Source organism: Leptosomus discolor, chromosome 1 (assembly GCF_034619465.1).
Source record: "Leptosomus discolor isolate bLepDis1 chromosome 1, bLepDis1.hap2, whole genome shotgun sequence".
Taxonomy (NCBI): Eukaryota; Metazoa; Chordata; class Aves; order Leptosomiformes; family Leptosomidae; genus Leptosomus; species Leptosomus discolor.
Genome location: NC_141391.1, coordinates 182449518 through 182475808, shown reverse-complemented (window position 1 = coordinate 182475808; position 26291 = coordinate 182449518). Strand labels below are relative to the sequence as shown.

General features: G+C 39.0%; 1 protein-coding gene across 3 annotated transcripts in view; it reads left to right on the top strand.

The window, feature by feature from the left end:
* The window catches only part of USP15 (ubiquitin specific peptidase 15), a 68329-nt gene that overhangs the window by 28277 nt on the left and 13761 nt on the right, over positions 1–26291 (top strand). For 2 of the 3 annotated variants that reach the window (XM_086480339.1, XM_086480353.1), the window contains 3 exons: positions 1126–1187; positions 11614–11697; positions 18368–18512. In XM_086480339.1, coding sequence (XP_086336465.1) covers positions 1126–1187; positions 11614–11697; positions 18368–18512 — 291 coding nt within the window. The remainder of the gene's footprint in view (positions 1–1125; positions 1188–11613; positions 11698–18367; positions 18513–26291) is intronic. The other variant, XM_086480344.1, reaches the window with a different exon arrangement.

Here is a 26291-nt window from a genome sequence, read left to right as displayed (position 1 = left end):
ATCTTCCTTTTATTTAGTAGTCTCTGAGAGCCAATGGAAGGAAATAGGGCAGAATCCGTCTTACAGCATTCATGACCAAAGATAACAGACTGCTCTTGTCCAGATGGAAAGCTGGTCATGACAGAAAGCTGATTTTCAGTGTCACATCTGAGTGTATTCAGACTGGAAATGTGATTACATCTTGAAGTGGCAGCATGACTTATGTATAAGGTTTTTTGAGCATAAGTACGTATGTGAATGTATGTCACTGTGTAGACAAATACAGGCATAGCATGGCAGCTAGTTAGCATCCTGAAACAGCAGTGTGCAGTTATGCAGAATTAGTTGCCTTGGAAATTAAGAGTTAGATTCAGTTTAAAATTTGGAGTCTAGTTGCCATTTCAAATGATCTGGGTATCCCAGCTGTCAGTCCAGAAAGGCATGAGCTTTTTGTGGGTCCTGTGTCATATCTGCCAGCATAGGGCAGATATCTCAAATACCCAAAGGCATTTCAAATGGCACTTGATGCCTGTGTTTAGGACTGAGTGTTCTGTACTCCCTTTTGTACCAATAACAACTTGAATGAAATTAATTTAATTAGCCAACTGTCCCATTGGGAAAATAATGTTAGATGAATGATTTTGCAAAACATACAGGAGTAACCAGACAGGTATGATTTTAAGGCTATCAGGGCATAAAATTGTTTGATTTGGGTTTTTTTTTTCTACTGATCTGTGTTGTGTGCAAAGCAAAATTCCTTCAGGAATACCTCTTCCTTGACAGGGCTGTTGTATAGACACGTGATTTCTGTAGATTCATAGATACTATTTAGATATTGCAGGTCATCTTCTGACCTCTTTGAGAGGTAATGTCTTGCCATTTTATCCATTGATTGTTGAGGCATAGACATATTAAGTGGCTTGCCCAAAATCGCACAAATTAAGATGTGGGGAGAAAAAAGTTAATAGAGCAAGAGGAAGGTACAGAGTAAGTGAATGGAATATTCTTGAACCTTGGGGAACAGTAGCTTAAACATCAGTCTTTTCTGTCTCAATCACATGTCAGAAAATGCGTTAAAAAGATTGGAAAAGAAAGCAGTCTACTGATACTTTTATTTCAGTTTTCTCATTACACTTTTTGTGATAGGTACTGGTGATAGAACAGAAGAATGAGGATGGAACGTGGCCAAGAGGTCCTTCAACTCCTAAGTAAGTTGTGAATTTAAGTCATGTTGTTCACTATAGCTTAACTATTTTCACATGTTATTTTTCTTTAAAAATTGGTTTTAAAAGTGGCATTTTATTTTGAAAATCGGCCTTCAGGTGTTTTAGCTGAAAATATGCCAAATAGCGTATTTGTTCTAAGTGCTGCACATTGTAGAACATGACATAATAATGATGAATCCCTGCATATACATTGCTTAATTTTGTTGATTTCAGCCAGTGATATATGTTACCCTGCTTAAAAACAGAAAAAAAAAAAAAATCCCTAGTAGAAAACTGTAAAACTCAGCTTATTTTATTTAGATTTCTGTTTCAAAGTGTAGCATATCTGTTAGGTGAACACAGATATATGTATTTTATCAGAATTTTTCTTAGATGTAAATATTTTCATGGATAGTTTGTCCTTTTATCTCCGGAGGTAACATTTACACAAAGGCATTATTTATTTAAGTTGCAGTCTACATTACCAGCTTGTTGCTTTTGATCTTTGTTGGGCTGTCATCAATTAACAGAGCACAATGTTCTTTTCAGTTCTTCTTGCTGACATTATCAACAGCACCTTGATAATGGCAAGTGAGTAGAAAGACTTGAGTGTGGTTTTTCTCATTTGGATGGACAAACTTCTTTTAGTATTGCTTCCAGAATCTAAATCATGTTCTGTTCGTTCTGAAGAACATTTAGAACTAGTTACTAGTAAACTGACACATTCTCAGCCTTACAAATAGTTAACACTTTTTTTTTCCCCTTTATTGCTAGGTCTTGAGCATATTTTTCATAAAGACTTCTTTAAAGTTCCTTTTATTCCTTTTGGTATTCTGCATTCATACAATTGAGGTTCACTGCTGTTTTAAAACATTTTTGTAGTATCATTGCTTATCATTTGAAGGACAGAGATTCTTTATCTTTGGTATTTTATCTCAAGCACTTTTATTAGGAGCACTAGCTTCTGTTAATTTGCTTAATGAAGTCTGGGTTCAATTTAAACTTAGTATGAACAGTATAATCTTGCTTAGCAAGATGTTATGACACAAAGAATTGAGAATGTAGAGTAGCAGAAAGAATGGGATGCAAGATACTTAAAGTTCAATCTCTGACCTTAAGAAGCATCTAGTAGAAATGTAAATTGAGACAATTTTAGATGTAGATTTTGAAGGTTAAAAGAATTTAGATAACTCAGTGTCGTGGATTCTTTTGGCAGTTTTGGTAGGAAGATATTTTTGGTGATGTTACCTGCTTTTATTTTGCCAAACTTCCATGCTACTTCATGGAAGGCATTCAGGAGCAATATATAAATTACAGAATATCTCCTGGAAAATGTTTGATCTGGGGACAAGTGAAATGGTAATTGAGAATACTGGTGTATGAGGAGGCTGTACGTAAACAAGCAAATGAGGATGAATAGTTTTACTGCGAAGTTGGGGTATGTTTTTGAGGTTTGGCAGCTATCAGAAAGACAGCTGAAATTTGGTATTCAAATGCGCTGTAATAATGGAAGGTTTGCAAAATTTAGTGGATTCAAATAGAAACTATACAGTCAGTAACGGGGACAGGTTTTTACACCTGTTTAAAACTTCATGAAAAATCTAATAAATGTTTAAAGTGGTAGAAATATTAAACACCTTCTTTTGAGTCTTTTGTGTGAGACGCAGTAGTATTAGTTTATCATCACAAACAGTATACATCCGGATACCTTCCTACATTCTTCTCATTGGTCACACACTGGTCTCGCACTGCTTCCTCCTGAGACCACCTCTTTGTAGCGCTTGTTTTAGAAGAGTAGAAATTGTAAACGTAAATCTTGAGGCCAGGAAATAAAATGCCATGTTTAGAAAGGTCAAAATATAGAATATTGGAAAGTATGTAAGCTTTATAATGCTTGAAAAAGGCAGAATCATTTCAGAACATCAGCTAAGCTTTTCACAGAATCACAGAATACTTGAGGTTGGAAGGCACCTCTGGAGATTTAGTCCAACCCACCTGCTCAAAGAAGGGTCACATAGAGCAGGCTGCTTGGGTCCATGTCCAGTCAGGGTTTGGCATCTTCAAGGATGAAGGCTCCATGGCCTTCCCGGAAAACATATTCCACTCTTAACCCTTACTGTAAAACAGAATACTTCTATTTAAACGGAATTGCCTGTGTTTCAGTTTGTGCCCATTGTCTCTTCTCCTTTCCTTGGGAACCACTGGGAAGGATCTTGCTCCATCTTCTTCATTTCCTCCCTCTGGGTATTTATACACGTTGGTGAGATCACTCTGGAGCCTTCTGTTCTCCAGGCTGAACAGCCCCAGCTCTCAGCCTCTCCATGTAGGTCAGATGCTGCAATCCCTTGATCACCTTTGTGGCCTCACACTCAACTTGCTCCAGTATTTCCCTGTCTCTCTGATACTGGGGAGCCCAGAAGTGAACCCAGCACCTCAGAAGTATCTCACCAGGGCTGAGTGGAGGGGAAGGATCACCTCCCTTGACCTGCTGGCAGTGCTTTTCCCAGTGCAGCCCACGAGGTTGTTGGCCCAAGGGCACATTGCTGGCTTGTCTTCAGCTTTTTGTCCAGCAGGACCCCAGGTGCTTCTCAGCCAAGCTGCTTTCCATCTGGTCACCTGCCCCCCGCCACCCCAGTGTGTACTGGTGCCTGGAGTTATTCCTCCCCAGGTGCAGGCCTTTGCATTTCCTTTGATTGATCTTCATGAGGTTCCTGTTTGCCCATTTTTCCAGCCTGTCAAATTCTGTCTGAATGGCAGCACAAGCTATGTTGTCACAGTTGAAAAAGAGAGAGGGATGTTCTGCACATTTTCCCTGCTCTTTTTTGTTAGTGGAAGCATAAGACTGCTTTTGGCAATTCTTCTTTCTTCCTACTGCAGGTGATGAAAGATGGCATTTTTTTATGAGAAATATGTTAAAGGTATGAGCATCTTTTTCTGCTGCAAGAAAAGAGCATATTTACTTTGGCCAAATTGGGACCTCAGCTCAGTGTAGGAAGAAACACTTTCAAAAAACTACAGTTCTGTTTCTCTTAAAAGTGTAAGAATTGATACAAGTGAAAAGATCAGTTATCATCATAATTGTGTCTTCTGAAGAAGAAGCTAGGAAGAAATTATTTTGACATCCTTTTTATACAGGAGCAGAGACTCTTCTGTGCAACTTAGAGTTTCAGCTCTATGTCCAGGCTTGTCAGTGGTTGGATTTCTCTTATGTGTACTGTTTTTCTAACTTCTGAGTTTACTTAAATTTGGAAGTAGTTGTAACATTTGCCGTAGAAAAACCCACTAAAGTTTAATGATATATACACTATTGTCTCTTAGTGCTGCTTAAAATGTTTGTGGTGTTTTGGGTTTTTTTTTGTCTCAAAGTTTCTGAATGTGGTGTACATTCTTAAAATGTGCACATGGTCAGCCAGGCTTAGGAATAGCTGGATTTTTGGCTCTCTGAGAGGTTCTGTTTATACCAACTGTTCATATCAGGTGCTGTGATGTTTGTGGCTCAGGAAGCTTGGCTTCTGTGAAACTTTCTAGAGAGCTCATAGTGACTTCTCCTGGAATGTCTTTACTGTCATTTACTCCCAAAATAGATATTACTCAGTGTTCATTAATGGGCAGTTCTGCAGAAAATTTTCTTATACTAACTTTTCTGTGAGTAACTGTCAATGTCATACGTGTGACAAACTCATGCAAACATGGAGATCCAGGTTGCTTTGGTAGCTTAGTTGCTGCTGATGCCAGTCCTTGAATAAAGACTTGTGATCTGTGTACAGAGAGTTTTGGGTTTTTTTTCATATCTATATCCTTTTGCAGGACATCATTCCACAGTCAGAAAAATAACCAACCGACCCTATTTGAATGGTTTATTGTCATTAAGAGGATGTTTTAAACAAAGATATGAAAAAAATCTAAGATTGTAGTTAAGCAACTGTATTACAAAATCAAATTACTTGTGTTTACGGAAAACTGTACAACAATAAAAAACTTTCATCCAATCTGTGATTATAAAACTTGAGACAACGAGAAGGAAGGAGCTTAAGTTTTGAAGTTCCGTGAATTACCAAGTGAATAGCCAGGACAAGGTTTATATTAGTTTTCTGTTGAGAAGGTGTTACCTGTTTATGTGCAAATATAAAAGCAAGTTAGAGAAACATATGAAGAAGCTATTAACTACGAACTTATTTCCTTCTATTTTTACAGAAGTATTGTTTGCTGTTTTCTTAGAAAACTTAATAAACAAGTATTAAATCTATCAATCCATAATATTCTTCAAAAATGCTTCTTATATGGTAAAAAAAAACTAAGATTTTTTTTTATTAATCTATCAGTATACATCTATGTGTATAATAAAAGTATCAGGTTTAATTCTGATTATTTTTTTTAGTCTTCACTGTGGAATAAATCATCCTAATCAAATAGCTCCCTACTTTGCATAATTTACAGATGGTCTGCTGTTAACTTTAACAATTTTTGCATGTAAAAGGGAATGCATCAATAGTTCTTTTTGACCGTACAAAAATTTGAGACTGTACACATTCGTAGGGGTTTTTTTCTTCTTGTAATAGTGAATATTTTCTTGCAATATTTGTCGCATGCTAAGTTTTTTCATAATTTTTTTTTTCTGATTCGAAACTGTATGTCTTTTTATCTTGGAAAAGCACTAAAGGCTCTTACTTGACTCTCTTTTTGTTTCTGACCTGGATACCATAATATTTTTAAGAGGGAAAAAAATCGAATAAAAGATACTTAGCTATCCTTTTTGAAATAATTTAATGCTTGTGTATCCAAGTTTATTTGGAATAAATATCCATGGGTCTTCAAAAGAAAAGCTGTGTTTGTCTACTGAAATGAAAAGTATAATCTTTAACCAAGAGATTTAAAATCTGTTGGTTTTTTTCCCTGAAGCAGTTGATGTGCAGACAGATGTGCCTTTCTGCTGACTTTGCTGTAAGGTAATTGTGGAGAATAGAGCTAACTGCGGACTTACTCTGATGTCTTAAATTGTAAAAGCAAGAGCTGTCAGAGCTTGTCTGCCAGTCAAGAGCTGGACTACCATTTGCTGATGCATAATAACTTGTTAGACTGTGGTAACCATGTGTCTGAGCCCCTGTGGGTAAACATCAAATATTGGTAATGTACAGCAGACGTTTTCAAGTAGTTTAAAAAACATGTTCATTAATATCAGTTAATGCAGGGTTGAGAAACTCTTAACAAATGCATGCCATGAACATTAAATTTGTTTTTGATTGCTGAATGTTAAAGTATCAACAGTTCACACACCCTCCCCCCCCCCCCCCCCCCAAGAAGTATAATTAACCGAATTAGTTGGATTTTGTAAGAAGAGAATAGTCTACATTGCAGTAGATTAAACATACTAAAGCTTGCCTTAAAATACTAAATTATATGTTAGGCTCATTGTAACAATACCTTCACAGAATCAAAGTACTTGAGGATGGAAGGACCTCTTGAGATAGTCTCATCCAGTCCCCCTACTCAAAGCAGGGGCAGCTGGAGCAGGTTGCCCAGGACCACGTCCAGGCATATTCTGAATATCTCCAGGGATGGAGACTGCACAGCCACTCTGGTCAACCTGTTGCAGCTTTTTACCACCCTCACTGTAAAATAAGTCACAGTTTATCACTTTTGGTTTTGTGAACATGATCTTATGTTCAGATGGAATTTAATTTATTTCCATTTATACCACATGGCTGTTTGTCCTTTCAGTGGGCACCACTGAGAAGAGTCTTGCTCCATCTTCTTCGTTTGCTTCCGCTGGGTATTTATACACGTTGGTGAGATCACTCTGGAGCCTTCTGTTCTCCAGGCTGAACAGCCCCAGCTCTCAGCCTCTCCACGTAGGTCAGATGCTGCAATCCCTTGATCACCTTTGTGGCCTCACACTCAACTTGCTCCAGTATTTCCCTGTCTCTCTGATACTGGGGAGCCCAGAAGTGAACCCAGCACCTCAGAAGTATCTCACCAGGGCTGAGTGGAGGGGAAGGATCACCTCCCTTGACCTGCTGGCAGTGCTTTTCCCAGTGCAGCCCACGAGGTTGTTGGCCCAAGGGCACATTGCTGGCTTGTCTTCAGCTTTTTGTCCAGCAGGACCCCAGGTGCTTCTCAGCCAAGCTGCTTTCCATCTGGTCACCTGCCCCCCGCCACCCCAGTGTGTACTGGTGCCTGGAGTTATTCCTCCCCAGGTGCAGGCCTTTGCATTTCCTTTGATTGATCTTCATGAGGTTCCTGTTTGCCCATTTTTCCAGCCTGTCAAATTCTGTCTGAATGTCAGCGCACCCATCTGGTGTATCAGTCCCTCCTCCCAGTTTTGTGTCATCTCTAATCTTGATGAGAGTGCACACTGTCCCGATGTTCTGGTCATTAATAAAGATGTTAGAGAGCATAGGACCTAGTATTGACTCCTGGAGTGTACCACTAGTAACTGGCCTCCAGCTGGACTTTGTGCCATTGGCCAAAGTCATCTGGGCCCAACCATTCAGCTGGTTTTCAGTCCATTTTGCTGTACACTTATGTAATCCATGCTTCATCTGCTTGTCTACAAGGATGTCACAGGAGACAGTGTCAAAAAGCTTCCTGAAGTTGAGATAAACATCCATTGCTCCCCCCTCATCTGCCAAGCTAGTAATCTCTTCATAGAAGACCGTCAGGCTGGTTAAGCAACATTTCCATTTCATAGTTCCATTCTGACTAGTTCTTGTCACCTTCTTGTCCTTCATGTGTCTGGAAGTGGTTGCCAGGACTAGTTGCTTCATCAGCTTCTGTGGGATTGAGATGAAGTGGACTAGCCTGTAGTTCCCCAGATACTCTCTTTTGTCCTCTTGAAGATATGAGTGCCGTTTGCTCTCTTCCAGTCTTCGTAAACCTCTCCCAATAGCCAGGACTTTTCAAGAATAAGCAAGAGTGCCATAACAGTAACATCAACCAGCTCCCTTAGCAGTTGGTGCATCCCTTGAGGCCCCATGGTCTTGTGCATCTCCAGTGTGTTTAGGTGCTCCCTAACCTGATTGTCCTCCACTGATGGTAAGGCAGACTTGCTCCAGGTTTTAGTTTCATGGGCATGGGATTCCTGAAAACTGGTCTTACCAGTAAAAACTGACACAAAGAAGGCATTGAGTACCTTGGCCCCTTCTGTATCCTTTGTCACCAAGGCCCCTGCCCCATTCAGCAGTTGTCCATGTTTTCCCTAGTCTTCCTTTTGCTGTTTGTGTACTTGTGGAATCTTTCTTGTTGCCCTTCACATCACTCGCCAGATTTAACACCAGGTGAGCTTTGGCTTTCCTGACCTCATACCTGCAGAACTGACTGGTATCTCTATGTTCCTCTTGTGTTATCTGCTGCTGCTTTCACTCAGATGCTTTCTCTTCATGTCTGAGTCGGATCAGGAGCTCCTTGTTCATCCATGCAGGCTTCCTGCTGCATTTGCTTGATTTTCTACTTGTAAGGTTGGACCATTCTTCAGCTTAGAGGAGATGGTCCTTGAGTATCAACCAGCTTTCTTGGGCCCCTCTTCTCTTCAGGGCTGTATCCCACTGGACTCTTCCAAGCAAATCCCTGGAAAGGCTAAAGCCTGCTCTCCGGAAGTTCAGGGTTGTGTTACTGCTTTCTGCACTGCTGTCTCGCAGGATCTTGAATTTCACCATCTCATGCCATTGCAGCCAAGGCCCCAGTCTTCACATCCCCAACTGGTCCCTCCTTGGTGTAAGTATCAGATCCAGCCAAGCACCTCTCCTTGTTTGCTTCTCAATAACCTGTGTCAGGAGGTTGTCATCAATGCACTCGAGAACCTTCCTGGATTGCTTGTGCCCTGCTGTGTTGTCCTGCCAGCAGGTATCACAATGGTTAAAGTCCCCCATAAGGACTAGGGCTTCTGAATGTTAGGCTTCTTCCAGTTGTCTGAAGAAGCCTTCTCCACTTTTTTTCTTTTTTATCCTGATCCTGGCAATCTGTAGCAGATAGCCATGGATTATTGGAGGAAAAGATTTGTTCTGGTTGCAGTTGGTTTTGCTGATGTCCATATTTATGTCTCTAATGTGGATCACTACGGAAGCTAAAGTATAGAGCAGTTGAACAACAGGGTTAATGAAGTGTGTAGGGAAGTCAATATCTAATGTGAGTTATGGTCTATTTTGGCATACGATTGCAGTAAAGTTGTTTTTTAACCTGTCTTTTGCTGGACTGTTAAAATGCTAAACTATAATATTTTTGTGGGTTTTGTTTGTTAGATCATAAAAAGTTACCTTTCAAAGTTACCTTTTACATAGTTCCTGATATTCTTCTAGCTATGTTGAGAATTTGGTTTACTCTTCTCCTGCATGTGAGAAACAAGGCCATTTACTGATTATTGGGTTTTTTACAGAGTTTAAAATTGATTATTTTTGTCAAGCAAGTAATTGTATTCTTTGGACATCTTTCTGTAGTGTTTTAACACCACAGTAACATTAATACATACTGAAGCTAGTATACTACTAAAAGGATATATATACTTTGTCTTAGAACCTTGCATTTAAAACATAATTGAGTTTTTGTTGCATATTTGATTACTCATTTTGTCTTCTGGGATTTGTAAGTCGTTGCAGTTGTTTTACAAGTACATAGTTTTGATCATTCTTTTTTGTACAGTTTTAAAGGCAGAACTGAGGTGTGGCGATACGTTTCAGCCTTAGCACTTACTGTCGTTTCAGTGTTTTCTATTATCCTTGTTCTGATCTTTTTTTTTTTTAATTGATGGGGGCGTTCCTGCTAATGTTGTTACCAAGTTTTCCCACAAGTATTGAAATGGATTAAAAACTGTAGGAGCTGTGAATGAATCGTGTTCTCTGTACACAGGATTTAGCAATGTGAGCAGCCGTAAGCAAACAGAAAGACTGCGCACCTCAGAGTAGTAGGAGTCTTACTGTTTTACCTGTTACTATCACTTTGCATTCGATAGCAAATGCTATCAAAGAGTAAGACTACTGATTGACATCTCCTCTAAGAAACAAATAATTTTTAGTTTTTTGGTGGAAACCAGACCCTTATTTATGTAGCTTGTTCAGGTTTATTTTAAATTGTCAGACAACAATTATACATTGAGTTTTAAATTTAAAACTGTATTGTATTTGAATTTGGTTTAAATTATATAAAAGCTTCAAATTTGTTTTGAAAAGTTCAATTTCAGTTCAAAATTACTCAGTTCAAATAGCTTCTTCTAAAATACATATACATATGTGCGTAATTTAACTTTTGTCTTGAATTTAGGTAGGGTTAAAATGACCTCAGTTTTGTATCTTGTGGATGCTGTCTTTTACTTCTTTGAAGATGATGTTCAAAGAAGAAGATTTAGATTGATAAAGGAAATCTACAGGAAAGCTTTATGAGTGTTGGTCAGAATACTTTAAAAATTAAATAACTTTTTTTTCACATGGTGATGTATCTTCTCTTTGGAAAAGGTTTATTAATAAAAAGTTGAAAATTAATGTGAACATATGTTTGGGAAAATTCTATGTTTAAAAATATTTCTCTCCTTGTAGAGTTTAGTTCTTGAAAGGTGCTTAAAAAAATCCTGAGCGTGCAGAATTTCTTCTTAATATTGTGATATGTATTTCAAAGCTTTCTGGTGACAGCTGGAGCTTTTTGCAAACGAGTTGGAGTTGCATAGGGCCCACAAAACATGAAAACCATTCCTTTGAGTATTCAGAGCCTTTTCCATGGTTATCTGTAATATATGATCAGAAAAATACACTGCAAGATAGTTATATATTGTATTTAATTGTTACATTCAGAGGGTCTTTGTGATTAAAATGATCAGTACTCTTATAATTAAAAAGTCTTAAACAATGGGGACGAGTGATAATGCTATTACTTTTGGTAAAGAAAAGGTTTTTAAAGGTTATTTAGTATTGTGCATAAAATCCTGGATTTTTTTTTAACAATATTGCTAAGAGAGTTTTAATCAAATGGGTTTGTGTTGCTGTTAAACTAACCTTGAAGTATGTATCTTAATTGGTTTTGTATCTTGTCTCAACATCTATTTATGGCTAAATGAAAAATTCATAAAATTTCCATGCTACATGGAAGGCTTTACATTCTAGGTTTTAGAACATCAAAATATCTATAGTCCTACTATAAACCAAAAAACCAAAACCAATTTTTGTAGCACAGTGACCTCTGATTTGTTTGTTTGTTTGCTTTCTGGTTTTAGTAGCTCATATTTCTTCAATATGATATGAAAGTTTCAAGTACTGTGAAGGCATTTCAACTTTTAAAAGATAGATTCTGAGGGCTGCATGTCCTGGGTATTTTCAGTGCTTTGCCCATTTTTAAAAAAAGTATTTCTTTTCCATGCTTGTTTATATGCATTGTTCATTTGTTAGCTTGCTTTCATAGTTTTTGGTATCTCAGCATTTTTATCTAATTTATCATTTTCATATTTTTAAAGGTCCCCAGGTGCATCAAATTTTTCAACTTTACCAAAGATCTCTCCATCTCTATCAAATAATTATAACAACATGAACAACAGAAAGTAAGCAATATACCTTAAACCATTTTTTAATTTAATCGCCCCAGTGTGACATAAACAAATTTTGATGTTTTTTAACTCCTAGCTGAAGGATTTTCATTTGTTTTGCCATATTTGGATTGTGAATTGTTACTGGTCACTATTTCATAATGTAGGTATTGTAAAGCATGATATCAGGAAATTAAAAGCAGTTACAGGTGTTTGGTAACAGTCCTCAGTAGATTAGACATTAAAAAGAAAGTTGAGCCTTGTAAGAAAATATATAAAGACTTCATCAGAGCCTAACTGCTAAAGATACATTGTTGTTGTTATCCTGCCTGAATTTAGGTGGACAACCAAAAAGTATAAACTACTTACATTTATGGTGGTCAGGTTTTCCCTTATTCCTTGATGCTAAGGTATTGCAGCAGCATATGTGATATCACACATTGATCTGAGACCACTACAGCTGAGTTGTTTTAGCTATAATGGTTGTCACAGTGATTATAGCAATTGATTAATTGTCAGCAGCTTAGCTTCCATGTCTTAGTGCTAGAAGATTTGAGAGATCAGTCTGATAGGTGTGCTTGAATATCACAATGAGCAGAGGCTTAGTAAAAGAGGCTTCTCACTTTTAAGGGTTTTCTCCTTTATATTCTAAATCAGAAGTTTAGTAAAGAATATGATAAAATTCTAAAAGAGCAGTTTTCATATTCCAGTGGCCGACTTTGTGTGTAATCTTTTTTTTGTTGTACACAACTGTAAAAAAAGTTGGTGAATATAGAAAAACATGGAATTATTTCACTTTAACAGATAATGGAGCATCTTTCAAATGCTTGAAACCAGAGAGCACTCATCTTTAATGCAAGCTGGGGGAAATTGAAGAGGCTTATTCTTACAATTCATTCAAATTTAGAATATTTTTCCAAACATGCATTTTGTGATCAAACATGAAGATGTTAAATATTAAAAAGGTGACATAAATATTGAATATCTTATACAATATCTTCCAGTTAAATACTCCATTTATCAGAAGTGATTTTTCCTAAGGGTTGAAGTGTCACTTGTGCTTCTACCAATTGTGAGTAGCCCCAACTCTCACTGTTAAACAGTTGAAATCCATGTATTTAACTGCGGTCTATTGTACTCTGTGTTTGAATGTGTAGTAAATAAAAAGTATATTGTATCTATGATTGTGTGAAAAATTACTTGACCAGAGCTGAGCCTCCAGGTGAGAACTAATCTCTCCTTCCCCCATTGCTTATGCAAAAGACAGTTGTAGAGCCAAAACCAAAGCTTAACAGTTACTTTTTCCTAGGGAGCCAGTGTTGTAAATCCAGCCAGCAAGCTTTCTTCTTGGTTTCCTTTTTTAATTTGTTTTTGTTTGTTTGTTTGTTTGTTTTGCTGGAGGAGGGGGGAGGGTTCTGGGGGGTTTTTTTTTGGTTAGCTTCTCCCTTGTGATGCTGTAGTTATTTTTAGGAAGTACTTACGAAACCTGTTGCCAGCTCCTGCGGCTTTTAAAGGTAGTTTCTTCACTTGCTTCAGCTGATTTTATTTTTATTTCTTGATTTATTTTGGAACCAAAATGGGAGCTTTTATAACTTAAGGTAGAATTCTGGGGCTGTTTTTTGTTTGTTTCTTTTTAATTTGAGGATTTTCAACAGGAATACATGTTTTTAAAAAAATGATATAGAATTCAGGTTTGATAGGGAATTGGTTCTTTGAAGTGCCTTAAACATTTGTAAATCACATAGTAGGTACGTGTTCTCTATAGTGTTAATGAAATAGCAGCCATTTTTCTCTTGTAATTCAAACCACCGTATATCTGGATGTTATGTAAGGCAGATACTCAGTGCAGAAGTATATGGTTTTCCTTACAATGCAATAATCCAATTATGATGAGTTTAAAATAAATTTTTTTTAAATCACAAATTCATAATTTGGTACAATATATAATATAGGATAATCTTCAGCAGCACTTCTGTCAGAATACATGTTCAAGATGAACTAGTTCAGTGATAGAGAAGTCATATCCATTAATACACTATGTACTTTAAAGTACATACTGTTGCATTAAGATGGCTTAATTTTTGGCTTCAAAAAGTAAACAGAAAGAGGTATCTATGGATTTAATTGTATTCTGTCATTCTGGGTTAAGATCAATTTCTTCCTATGTTCTACTACTCTTCCTGCAAATAACTCCTTGTCTAAGAAAGCACTTATTTTCTATTAATTAATGCTATCTTCCTTTCATTGCTTTCTTAACTATGTAATGTCAGCTTTGCCTGGAATTTATTTTCGTATTTCTGCCTTATTGTGTCTTATATTGCCCATTATCTTTAGTACAATAGGAGAATTATACATTTGTGGCTTTCTAGGATCAATTGGCACCTCCATATGCACATGAGATGCTGTGACACTAAAAGAAATATCAACATTTGAAGATAATTTTAGCTGACAAAGCTGATTTATAAGGCAGAAAAAGCAAACAATAGGTTGTGTGTAGTAATAGTCATAAATGCTAGTCATTGCAAGACTGTTCTTACAATTATTATAGCTGGGCTATACAGTTCAAATTATGTTAAAACTCTGAAAAGTATCATGTTTCTTTATATGATACACATTTCTGTAATATTTGTTTAATCCAGGAAGCATTCTGAGTAATAGTAGGCCTCAAATTGGTAAATACCTCATTTTCTGTTGAGCTAGTCGTATGTTAGATAATAGAAACAGCCTGTGCAAATTTTATCAGGTCCAAAGCCTTCATTTCTGTGAATGTAAGTTTGCATTTGATGAAATGGAGGATTCCAAATAATTGATCATTGATGTTCTTTTGCTTTTACAGGTGATGTTGTTGAAAGAATAACATAGAAGGATTAGCATAATATGTATTAGTGGATTCAGAAGAGCAGGGAAACACGCATCGTTTAGGTCTTACTGGAACTTCTGGTTATTGCTGTTATAAAGCAATGCATTTCATGTCACATATGATATTTTTTAAATTTTGGGGGGAGGGCATTAAAAACAGTTGAACAGGGATTTTGCTTGAAGAATTTAGGGAAAAGTTTTCTTCATTTGTAACCATTGTTTAGGCTTCTAAAATTACTTGATCATTCAGTAGTGTCAGCTTGTCAGAAGACAGACAGCTGGCAGCTTTGCTCACATGCTTGGTATATTTCAATACGCTTAATTCAAGAAGTATGAATGTTAATTAGGTCACCTGTAGAAACAGATTCTTGACATTGCACCTGGCACACAGGCAAATGTTATGAGGAAAGTGATTTTTTTTTTTTTAACTATTTAAATAGATTATAATACTGTCTTTTGCTCTCCAGAAGATGATCATGAACAATAACAAAGACAGTGGTCTTTGTGTAGTGACATGGGCCTCTCCTCATGCTTCAGGAATCTCTAAAAATTAATGGAACCCAATTACGGGTTTGTTAAAGTGGCTGGTCACAAAAACACACTGGTAGTGCATTAAAGTGGTTGAAATATTATGGAGCTCAGGAACTGTTCCAAACTTTTAATTTTCTGGGCTCATTCTTGCAACTCTGATTCCTTTTTCAGGACCTGTTGTTGGTATATAGCATTCCACTGTCAGATTGTGTCCTTTCCAAAGCTAATGGTGCTTTTCCAAATGTCTGTGTTCCAAATCAGTGCTTCCCAGAACTCCAACTATACAATGAACGCTCTGGGTTAATCATCATCTGAAAGCTGCTTTGAGGTTTAAAGGCAGGATACAGACAGTATGTATAAGTCGTTTCAAGTATGGCACATGCAACTCGAGATTCGTAGATTTATGGATAATAAAATCTTACTCGGAAACCTCCCTTTAGCATTTTCACTACTTCAAGAACTCTGCCTAGCTGTTCAAGGGTCTGAAGATGGTTTCATTTTTTAAAGTCTTGCCTTATTTTTTGAGCAGCAATTTCTTCTAAGAGCTGTCAGTATCTTCTTTCTGTTACTACCCTTACTTGACTACCCCATTCTAATACTACCCCTCTGCTCTTCCACGCTTGTTCATTCATTAAAGACGACTTTGTGAAGGTTTTGCAGGAAAAGCAGATGGAGGGTGGGGACATGCTAGCACAAGTTAGTTTTTCTAGGGCATTTCTGTTTGAATGAAGTTGTAGACTTGCCTTGCATCATTACTTGCTTCCATTGTTAGCCATTTACTACTGACTGTTAATACTTTATTTTTTGTCCAGTCTCAAAAGCATGAAAAGCAGGGGCACAATGTAATTTAAATAAAAATAATTCTTCCAGCAGAAATGAAGTTTGCAGCCTGATAAAGCTGTAAAGAGACATCTCCTAGTCTCCTGCGCATAGTAGGCACCGTATTTTGCTGGGTATGTTTTGATAAAATATCACAGAACCCTGAAAGAAAAATATATGGATAGACCTGTCTCACAGCATGAGTGTGGTAACCATATTCTCTAAACCCCTCAAATGTATTTCTGTTGGCCAGTACAGAAGATGAAGGAGCTCAGAAATGGCTTTCCTTTTTGAGAAGTAAACTGACAGTTTGGCCCTAAGAACAAACCAGCGCTGGGGATCTATACTCATTACAATTCTCTTGAATTAAATTATCACCATGTTACTTAGCTGATTTGAGGAAATTTTTTACATGAATGCACTATAGCCAAAAGACACCAATTGCATTTCCTAGCTTTCTAGTGTCCCTTCTAAGGTGGCAGTTCATGAAGGGGAGGCAAAGCTGCAGAGAAGGAAAAAGAAGGGCAGTGAAAATCCCCAGGAAAATTACATTTAATCTGTTTATTACTCCTACATCTCCTAAATTTCCAAAAGACATTCTTCATCTGTTAGCCATGTGGAAAGTGCGATCTTTCAGTTAGGTGACGAAAGCAGCAGGAAGCAAGGACTGAAAATAGCAGCTTATTGTGTACCCTGTATGTGCGCATTTCTGTTGCTGCTGTGCCCTGTTGAGCTGGGGTGGGGGTTGGTTGTATTGCCCGTAGCACTAATGGCAAGCTTGTGCTTTCTCTTCCTGGGGGAACTAAGGCTTGCCAATTTAAGGGAATTGGCTTGATTACAGTAGCTGGACTGCAGCTGCAAAGGGGGATGGCAGGTCATGTTCCCTGGGCATCTCTTATGCGTGGAGGGTTCAGGGACTAACGATGGGAAGGATTGACCACAGAAGCAAGCTTGAAGGGTATGTGGGCCCTGGAGTTCAAAAAGCATCTTGTGTAAACTAGGGTGAAGCGTTTGAGTTAGGATTAAGCTGAACAGGCAAAACTAACTTTACAGGGATTTTTTTCATGGAGAATGACCAGTAAACACAATGCCACTTAGCTGCTTTGGGGGCAAGCTGGAGTGTAGTGAAAATGCATGTGTATGGAAAAGGGAATGACTGATAGGGAAGTCAGCTATTAAAAAGAGATGGTCAGATGTAAAAGATTGAGAACAGCAGCTTTATGGACAGTGGAGCTATAAACTACACAGATTTCTGAGGCCATTGAAAGAGGGAGAAATTTTCTTGCCCTTCTGTTTTGAAATTTTCAATAACTCTTGTGATTGGAACAAAACAACTGTTATTCATGAAAAATGAGTAATTGTGCACTGAGGGGACAGCTGGAATTTGGGTGGATGTAAAGAGTGTGATACTATTCAGGAGTGATGGCTGGAGTGTATCATTGGGCACTTGTATCCTCAGGCTTTTACAATTATAAATCTCAATTTTTGATCAGGATTGATTCTTTGCACTGCATATTTTTCCTTGTCATTCTTAGCAATTGACTTTCAAATTTTTATTCAAGTTGCTTCTGATGTGAATAATGCTTAGTGACTGCAGAAATACTCTTGAACTTTAGCCAAAGCTACTATCGTGCAGATTTCATTATGATCAGCACCTGAAATATTTTAAGAAAGAGTTTAACCTTTCTGGTTGGTTGTTTTTTCGTAACATCTGTAATATTGCAGAACATCCTCTTACGAGATTCTTTTGCCTTTCTAGTGTTCTCGGATATGCTTACTTTACTGTTTTGAGGGTTACGCTATATTTAGTATTTGCATGATTTCATCTGGAAACGAATTGCTTTAAATCTTAATATTTTGCCTATTTCAGTCTTCTCCAGTTTCTCCAAACAGATGCATCATAGAAATTTATGATGAAGTTGTTAGAAGGCATTTTGCGCATTCTTTTACCTCTCAAGGCTTTCCTGCATTTGCATGCTGGATTGTGCTGTCCTAGCAGGGAAGCTATAAATAGACTCTCTGATGCAGTGAGGCAGCTATGCCACAGTGGCCTTGGAAATCTCAGCTTTCACCTGTAACTCTGCATTCCCATTCCCACCGACCTCACTCTTGCAGTAGCAGGATGCAAAGGGGACGTAAATGATTGATTGCTGCTGGTGGTGTCTAAAGTCTGAGTGTATTAAATTTGATGGAGCAATGAAGAATAGAGTCAGCTGTGAAGCTGCTCCTATCAAAAAGGGGTAGGGATATAATAATTACGGTTATTGCAGTACGTTAGATTTTGATTGTTTGCACAGGTGACTTTTAAATTTAATTTAGTGTTATTACCGAAGTTAAATACTTGTTTTAAATCCTTTCTTGTTCACAGAAGTTACTTTTAACATTTTTAATCATTTAAGTTTTTTAAGTACTTGTATGTATGGAAGTACTATAGAGTACATGTTTACATTGTGAAAGATGTTTTGTTTTTTTACAGTGTGAAAAATTCAAACTATTGTCTCCCATCATACACTGCTTATAAGAATTATGATTATTCAGAGACAGGAAGACACAATGAGCAGCCAGGCCTATGTGGCCTGAGTAACTTGGGGAATACATGTTTCATGAATTCAGCAATTCAGGTACGTACGTTAGAGTAAGATAAGCTGGTCTTACTACTTGGAAACTAATATCTTGTTATATTTGTCATGTTTGGAAACTAATTAAGAGACTCCATTAAGTAGCAGGATAGGATTAAAAGTGAGGAAATAATACATCTGTATTGGTGTACTAGAAAAGTTGATTTACATAGCTACATTCATTGTTTACCCTGGTTTTGCACAGTGATGAATGTCAGAAAGAGATTTGACTGGCATTCTACATGAATGAACCCTTCCATGGGATTCTTTGCTTTTTGTAATGATTGCCATGCATACATGTCATGAAAAACACTTTTTCATTTTGAGATGTGCTTGGGGACAGATTGTAGTGCTGAAGTGTCGAAAAGCAGATGACCCGTTGTGGTGGTGTCTAGTGGGGTTTTGGTAGTGGGGGAGGGGCTACGGAGGGGCTCCTGTAAGAGGCTTTGAGAACCTCCCCTGGCTCCAATTTTGGACTCGCCTCTGGCCAAGGCCAGACCAATGGCACCTCTGGGAATAACTATTTAAGAGTGAAAGAAGCGGTTGATTTGCTGTCTTTTTGACTGGTCTGTCTGTGTTGGTGTTGGTGAGCAGGTGAGAGAAGGGAGATGGGAGAGAAACAGCCCTGTGGACACCCCGGTCAGTGGGGAAGAAGAGGGGGAGCTGTGCCGCATCAGAGGTTCCCCCGCGGCCCGCGGTGGGGGGGCGGCTGAGCCCCTGGAGCCCCGCGGCGGCCCAGAGGTCGCCCTGCAGCCCGCGGAGGGCCCCGGGCCGGAGGAGCAGGGCCCGGGCCCGGAGCAGAGCGCGACTGTGGCCGCGCTGGAGCCGCCCGTCGGCGGGAGGGCGGCAGCCCCGGGAGGGACCCGGCTGGGGGGTTCTGGGGAGCTGCGGCCCCGCGGGAAGGACTCGCGTTGGGGCGGCGGGAGGAGGAATGTCTGCCAGGAGAGGGACCCCGCGGTGGGGCAGGGGAGGGCTGCGAGGGCCCCTCTCCCTGAGGGGGAAGGAGCAGTGGGGACACCTTGTGCCGGAGGGACTGTGACCTCCATTCCCTGCCCCCTGCGGTGCTGAGGGGGAAGAGGGAGCAGAGCTGAGCCCGGGAAGAAGGGAGGGGTGGGGGAGGAAGGTGTGTTGTATTTAAGACCTGGTTGTACCTCTCGTTTTCCTTGATGGTGGTGGTGGTTTGTATTAGATGTATGTTGTTATCCCCGAGTTGAGTCTGTCTTGCCCGTGACCATAACTGGTGAGTGAGACCTCCCTGTCCTTTGTCTCGACCCTCAAACCTTTTTGGTTGTATTTCCTCCTCCCCGTCCCTCAGGGGATGGGGTAGGGGTGAGTGAGGGACTGCCTGATGCTTTTGTTGTCAGCTGGGTAGGCTCAAACCACGACACCAGTGGATTACTGGGCCTTTATTTCTAACTGTCATTTACTTTTAGTATGCGGGTTAGCATGCAGGGAACCTTTGACCTTTCCCCTTTGAAAGGGGAATGCTCTTTCATGGATGAGATATTTTACAGGAATGTGATAGCTTGTTTCCTTACTACGATTGCAAGAGAAATACTAAGATACCTGGTATTACTGTTGCCAAGACAAAAAAAAACTTAGTCCTTTTGATTGGAAGCTGCAGTGGTAGGTTAACTAATGATCAGAAAGAACGAGTAGTTTAATTTCATTTTCTTTAGTTCTGGAACTCATGTTTTGTCATCAAAGCAGTCTTATGTCAAAAAACTGTGAAGTATATTTAAGTTCTCGTTTACATTTTTTTCCTGCTGAGCATAAACCAGTCTCCTCCTCTATCATCACGAATGTTCCTGACTTATGCTTGTGTTTTCTTTGGGTGAAATTTAAAAAAAAAATAAAAATGTTGAATTCCTTCTTTAGCTTGTTAAGGAAAAAAGTAGTTTCAGATACATTTGTAAGCTAAGCTTATGAGGTTGTTGAAATTTGTTCAAAAGAAGAAATAGTCCAGAGTTTCATAGTCTGTGCATAGTCTGTTTCTATCCCTTCTTTGTATATAGAATCAAGAGAATAAACCCAGAATGATCATGGGTCCCACCTCCCGTTTGTGACCATCACACTAGTCCTGTCACTGTGTACTTCTGAGAAAGTCTGGCTCCACTTCTCTGTACCTTTCCATTAGGTAGCTGCAGACAGCCACAAGGTCTTAGCCTTGTCATCTTCAGGTTGAACAAATGCATACAGCTCTCAACCTTTCCTTGAATGTTGGTCTCCAGCTCCCTAACCATGTCGGTGGCCCTCATCCACACTTTCTTACACTGAGGAGCCCTAAACAGGGCAGTGCTCCAGCAGCAGCCTCACAAGTGCTGAATGGAGGGGAAGACTTGCTTTGCCTCTGGCTACTGTTGCTGATACAGCCCAGCTTGCAATTGGCCACCTTCCCACAGGGATGCACTGCTGGCTTTTGTTTCCACAGAAAAGGACCACTGGGTCATATTATGCAAAGCTGCTCTCTAGCCTGTCAGCCCCCAGCCTTGTAGTTGTATATGGGGTTATTCTGTTGTTATTCCATGCTTATTTATGTAAGGCACCCATAAAATTCAATTTATTCTTGTTTCTAAAATTGTTTTCATGAGGATCCTTGAAGAGGAGTTGAACAGTGAAGGAAGTAATTAAATTTTTTTTTAAGCATGCTGCACAAAAGGTGGCTGAACTGAAAGGGGGAGACACACACATTTTGCAGTGTCCATTCTAAATAAAAATGCTATGTGTAACCTCTCTTGATTACTGAATTGCATCATTATGCTATTGTAAAGAAAAAAGAATATATTTTTGTGTCTAGTGTGTGAACCAGAATTGTCTTTGAAAAGTTGAATTAAAAGAATGTTCTTAGTACATAGTTAATTTATTTTTTTTTATCATGCTATACTGTTCATCAGGCTAGACTGATTAAAAACAAGGATAATTTTGATTACTTGTTCAAACTTTTTCTTAAACTGGTATACACAACTTTGCATACATGTAGATTTAAAAGTAACCTTTTAGGTGATAATTATAAGTGTGGGTTATTGCCTTTGGGAACCTTGCACAGCTTAACAAACTTACTGCAGTTCACATCAGTATCCCATTGTGTGAACTGGATTTAATTGAGGTCTGCATTCTAAATTGTGTCAGCTGTGGCTTCATTGCTTTTCAGTTATATCTAGGGAATCAAGTGTTCAAATAAGTCCCGAGAAACTGTAGTGTAAATTAATAAATACAATTTTGCTGATTCACAAGGCAGTGCTCTGGGTAAGAATATTAGGTGTTTATTGATCATTGCAGCTTTTAGTATGGCATGGTACCTTTAGTATGTCCTTGATGGTGTGTTTTTTCAAATGCATTATTTGGCAGCTTTCTTAGCAAGGAAGTGTAAAGTATCTTTCTGTTCCACCTACTATACCTCTCAAAGAAAGTATTGTTCAGAGTTTAATGTTATCTAAGAAATCCATGAAAGTGCTTTTCAGTGAAAGTGTGATGTGTTCTTAATACACTAAGGTCTTGCAGACTGCAAGTTCTACTGTCTCCTTCCTCTTGCCACCACTTAACTTCTCCCTTTTTTTCCGGTTACACCAAAAGTATAGATTTCATTGCACTAATTTGCCATTAATTTCACCTCCTACTGTTTTTGGAGTAACACTGGATTGTTCTGGCTAGAGGTGTAATGCCTGTGGCCAAAGCACTCTGAACATGCTTGATCTTGTCTAATCTTGGAAGAAATGAAGGGGTGGGCCTGGATAGTATGTGAATGGCAGATTAGGGCATTCTGCTTGGGAATATTGGGTGCTCTAGGCTTTGAGCTGGGTGATGGAGCAGAGTGCATCGTCAGCAAGATTAGAGGTGACACAAATCTAGAAAGAAGGACTGTTATACCAGATGGGTGTGCTGCCATTCAGAGGGACCTCAGCAGGCTGGAGAAACAGGCAGACAGGAACCTGGGGAAGAATAACTCCGGGCACCAGTACACATTGGGGTAGGGTGTGGGCAACTGGATGGAAAGCAGCTTGACAGAGAAGCGCCTGGGGTCCTGCTGGACAAAAAGCTGAACGTGAGCCAGTGTGCCCTTGTGGCGAAGGCAGCCAACAGCCTCCTGGGCCACTTTGAGAAGAGTGTTGCCAGCAGGCTGAGGTATGATCCTTCCCCTCCACTCAGCCCTGGTGAGACACCCCTGGGGTGCTGGGTTCACTTCTGGGCTCCCCAGTATCAGAGAGGCAGGGATATACCGGAGCAAGTTTAGCGAGAGGCCACAAAGGTGATCAAGGGGTTGTAGCAACTGACCTATGTGGAGAGGCTGAGAGGTGGGGCTGTTCAGCTTGGAGAAGAGAAAGCTCCAGAGCAATTTTATGATTTTCAGGGGCGAGTACAGAAAACTGACCAACTGAAGCACAGGCTATTCCATTTAAATATAAGAAATTCTGATTTACAGTAAGGTTTATCAGTCGAATAGGTTTTCCGGGGAGGCTGTGGAGCAGCCTTGGAGATGCCCAAAACCTGACTGGACATGGTCCCAAGCAACCTGCTCTATGTGACCCTTCTTTGAGCAGGGGATTGGACTAGACAATCCAGAGATGCCTTCCAACCTCAACTATTCTGTGATTCTCTGATCTGCTTTGGTTACCTACTCTAGCTTATTTACCTTCTTAAGGTGTCTTCCTTCACAATTATGTCAACAACAGGGTTGTTTGTCAGGATAAATCTGTTTTCTTCGAACAAAATAGTTTACTGTAGAGTTTGAGACTCTGAAATAGTTTGCAGTTCCATTCCTGCTCTATTCCAAAAGCTGTGCTGTGATTCCTTCTGTTCAGTTAGTGCGCAGTGTAGTAGTAGTTTTCTTCATTGTGACGTGGTTTCCTTCAATGGAAGCAGAGTTTAGTTTATATGCCTTCCTGCCGAATTCCACTTTTCTCAGATCTTCATCCTCCCCAGACAGCATTGACATGCCGTAGTATTCACATAAGAGCCATTTCTGCTTCAGAAACCAGTTCATTTCTCAGACAACTTCTCTTTGCTCTCATCTCATGTACAGTGAGGATGGTTTCCATCAGGACTGTTATCAGTGTTCCTTGAAGAGGGCCAGTTCTTGCACATCTTCCTCTCCAGTCTGACAGGCTTGTCTGAAGGTTTTCGCCCTGTAACCATACTAGGTAGAAATGTGATTATCGTGGCAGTTTCTTAACTTTCATTGCAACTTCATTAATAGTTCTTCAAAGTGTAGGTAGGGTTAGGCTTGCCCTTTCATTCTTCTAAGTGATTATTGTAGAGAGACTTCTTCCATATGTAGGAGCTTTCAGTGTTACAAAGCTCAAAATAACTAGAGGAGAGACAGTGAAGAGATGGGTGAGATCCTCTGTGGTACCACAAGCAGCTGCAAGCTGGGTAGGAGTAAGGCCAAGAAGGTTAAGATACCATTGTATTTCTCCCAAGTGCAGTTGTCTTATCACTGTTTCTTACTGAAAAAAAGCAATCATTCAATATTATTTCGTGTTTTGGTTGTAAGGGATCTTTTCTTTTGTATAGATGTTTCAGATTCTTTTGAAGGGATATTCCATGTATCTAACATTAATTTACTTCAGTGCTTACACCTAAGGTTTGATTTTTATTATTAAGGCCTCAATGTCTGCTTTTGCAGATCTGAGCATTAAAATAAAGCACGAATGACAAAAGGGAGCTTGTGGACTTTATGAAAACATATTATTATGAATGCTTGAACCTATATCAAGCAAAAAAACCAAGAGTATTTGGCAGGTAGATGTTTTATTCAATTCATTTATGTACATGGCTATGTTCTAAGCTGAAAAAAAGTAGGAAAACAATATAACTCTGAAGTATTGCTGTACTGCCACCTGTGGATGTTTCCTAAGTATTGCTTTGCCCTTTTGGTGGGATACTAGTGATTGAGAGCTCTGTGGGAAATGTTTTTTCTTCTGAAGTGAAAACCTGAGAGTTCACTACGTTTTCATTTTGTGATTCAAAAATAGAAGAATGAAAGTAAATGTTTTAATTAAAAAACACTTCCTTTTTTTTCTCCACATTTTCATTTTTGTGTTTTTTCCATGAGTGTGATTATATATTCTCGATTTTTTGAACAGCAGCTGCTCAGAGCTTTGTAATGGGGTATTTCAGCAATTTTCTTTCTTCAGAAAGCTGATTAACATTCCCTTTACAGTTACTTATGACTGTGAGTTTATCCAGACGAAATGTAACATTTTTCACCGAAACGTGAAATTATTAAGGTTTTTAGTGCTCTGTTTCAATTGCCGTAGGCATATGGAGTTTGGGTTAAGGGGTTTATTAGCTGAGTGCTTTTCACCACAGCTGACACTAAGCACTTCAGACAAAAGTAGGATAGACAGGTGTAAAGTGAATCACTTTTTCTCCTATTACTTGGATCTTTCTTTCAGGCAGTCACTTCTTGGTCTTTTATTAGAAGGCTGAAATATGAAATTTCAATGTCCCTTGCATAAAATTGTGATTAAGTAGGACAGCTGAAGGATCATGATACTCAATTTTGTGATCTTATTGTCTGCTTCTCATTTCCCCAGTTCACTGGCATAATAGGTAATGATATTTTCTGTGGTTTGAAATTTTATTTTTATCATTATTTTGATGTAATATCCCTTATGGGATGTGAATAAATATTTTCTCATTACTGTAGGATCATTGGATAATTCAGGTTGGAAGGAACTTCAAGAGGTTTCTAGTACAACCTCCTGCTCAAAAAAAGGTCTGCTCTGAGGTCAGACCAGGTGGCCCAGGGCTTTATCCAGTTGGGTCTTGAAAACCTCCAGGAAGGCTGCACAGCCTCTCGTCTCCACTGCTTGACTGTTCTTACAGTGAAAATGCTTTTCCTTATATCCTTAACCTCTCTTGTTTCAACTTAGGCCCGTTGTTTCTTGTCGTCCCACTATGCACCACTGTGAAGAGCCTGGTTCCACCTTCTCCTTAACTTCCCTGTAGGTGCTAGAAGGCTGCTGTTGGGTCTCTGTGAAACAGTCTCTTCTGCAGGCTGAACAAGCCCTCATGCTTCAGCCTTTTGTCACAGAGCGAGTGCTCCCAAGCCACTGACTGTTTTGGTGGCCCTCTTTCTTCGTTCATGTTATTTTCTTTTCAATTAAACTTTCTAACAAGATCATGGCCTAGCATTGGAATTACAGTATTCCAATGAGGCTACAGCTTTGAGATATAAAAGGCACTAAAAATAAAGATTATTTATTGTTCATCTTCCTGTGCATATTAGTGCCTCTGACACCCTACTAGTTATAGCTGTGCTCTCTAAACAGTAGACTATATGTGTCTTTACAGGTGATTGTCTCCTCTTTGACTCAGTAGTTTAGCGTTCTTCCAGGGTTTTTGTGTGCATGTGTTTGTACATCAACAGTACCTGCAGTGTTGCATGATAGTTGATGCACAGATTGTGTGAAGCATTGTTTCGTCCAGTTGCATTATTTGTCCAATTTTCTTGAAGGTTGATTATGATCCTTTGATACTGATGGCATAAATAGTTGTTACCCACAGATTCCTTTGCTACATCTTTTCCCATGATCATTTAGCTAAACGACCAGTTTGGGTTCAGAGTTTGAGCAATTTACAGAAGTTTTGCTGGTTAAAAAAAACTTACAGAGACTGCAGTACCTGAAATGCAGTTTCATTCTGTTACCTCTTTAGTTCACAAATGGTTTTCCGGGGGGTTTTTTACCATATTTGTTTAGCTTTTTTGGTTTCTATTATTCTTCATCTGTCAGTGTACTTGTTAGTTTACCTAGGTCTGTGTTTTAAAACAAAGAAACA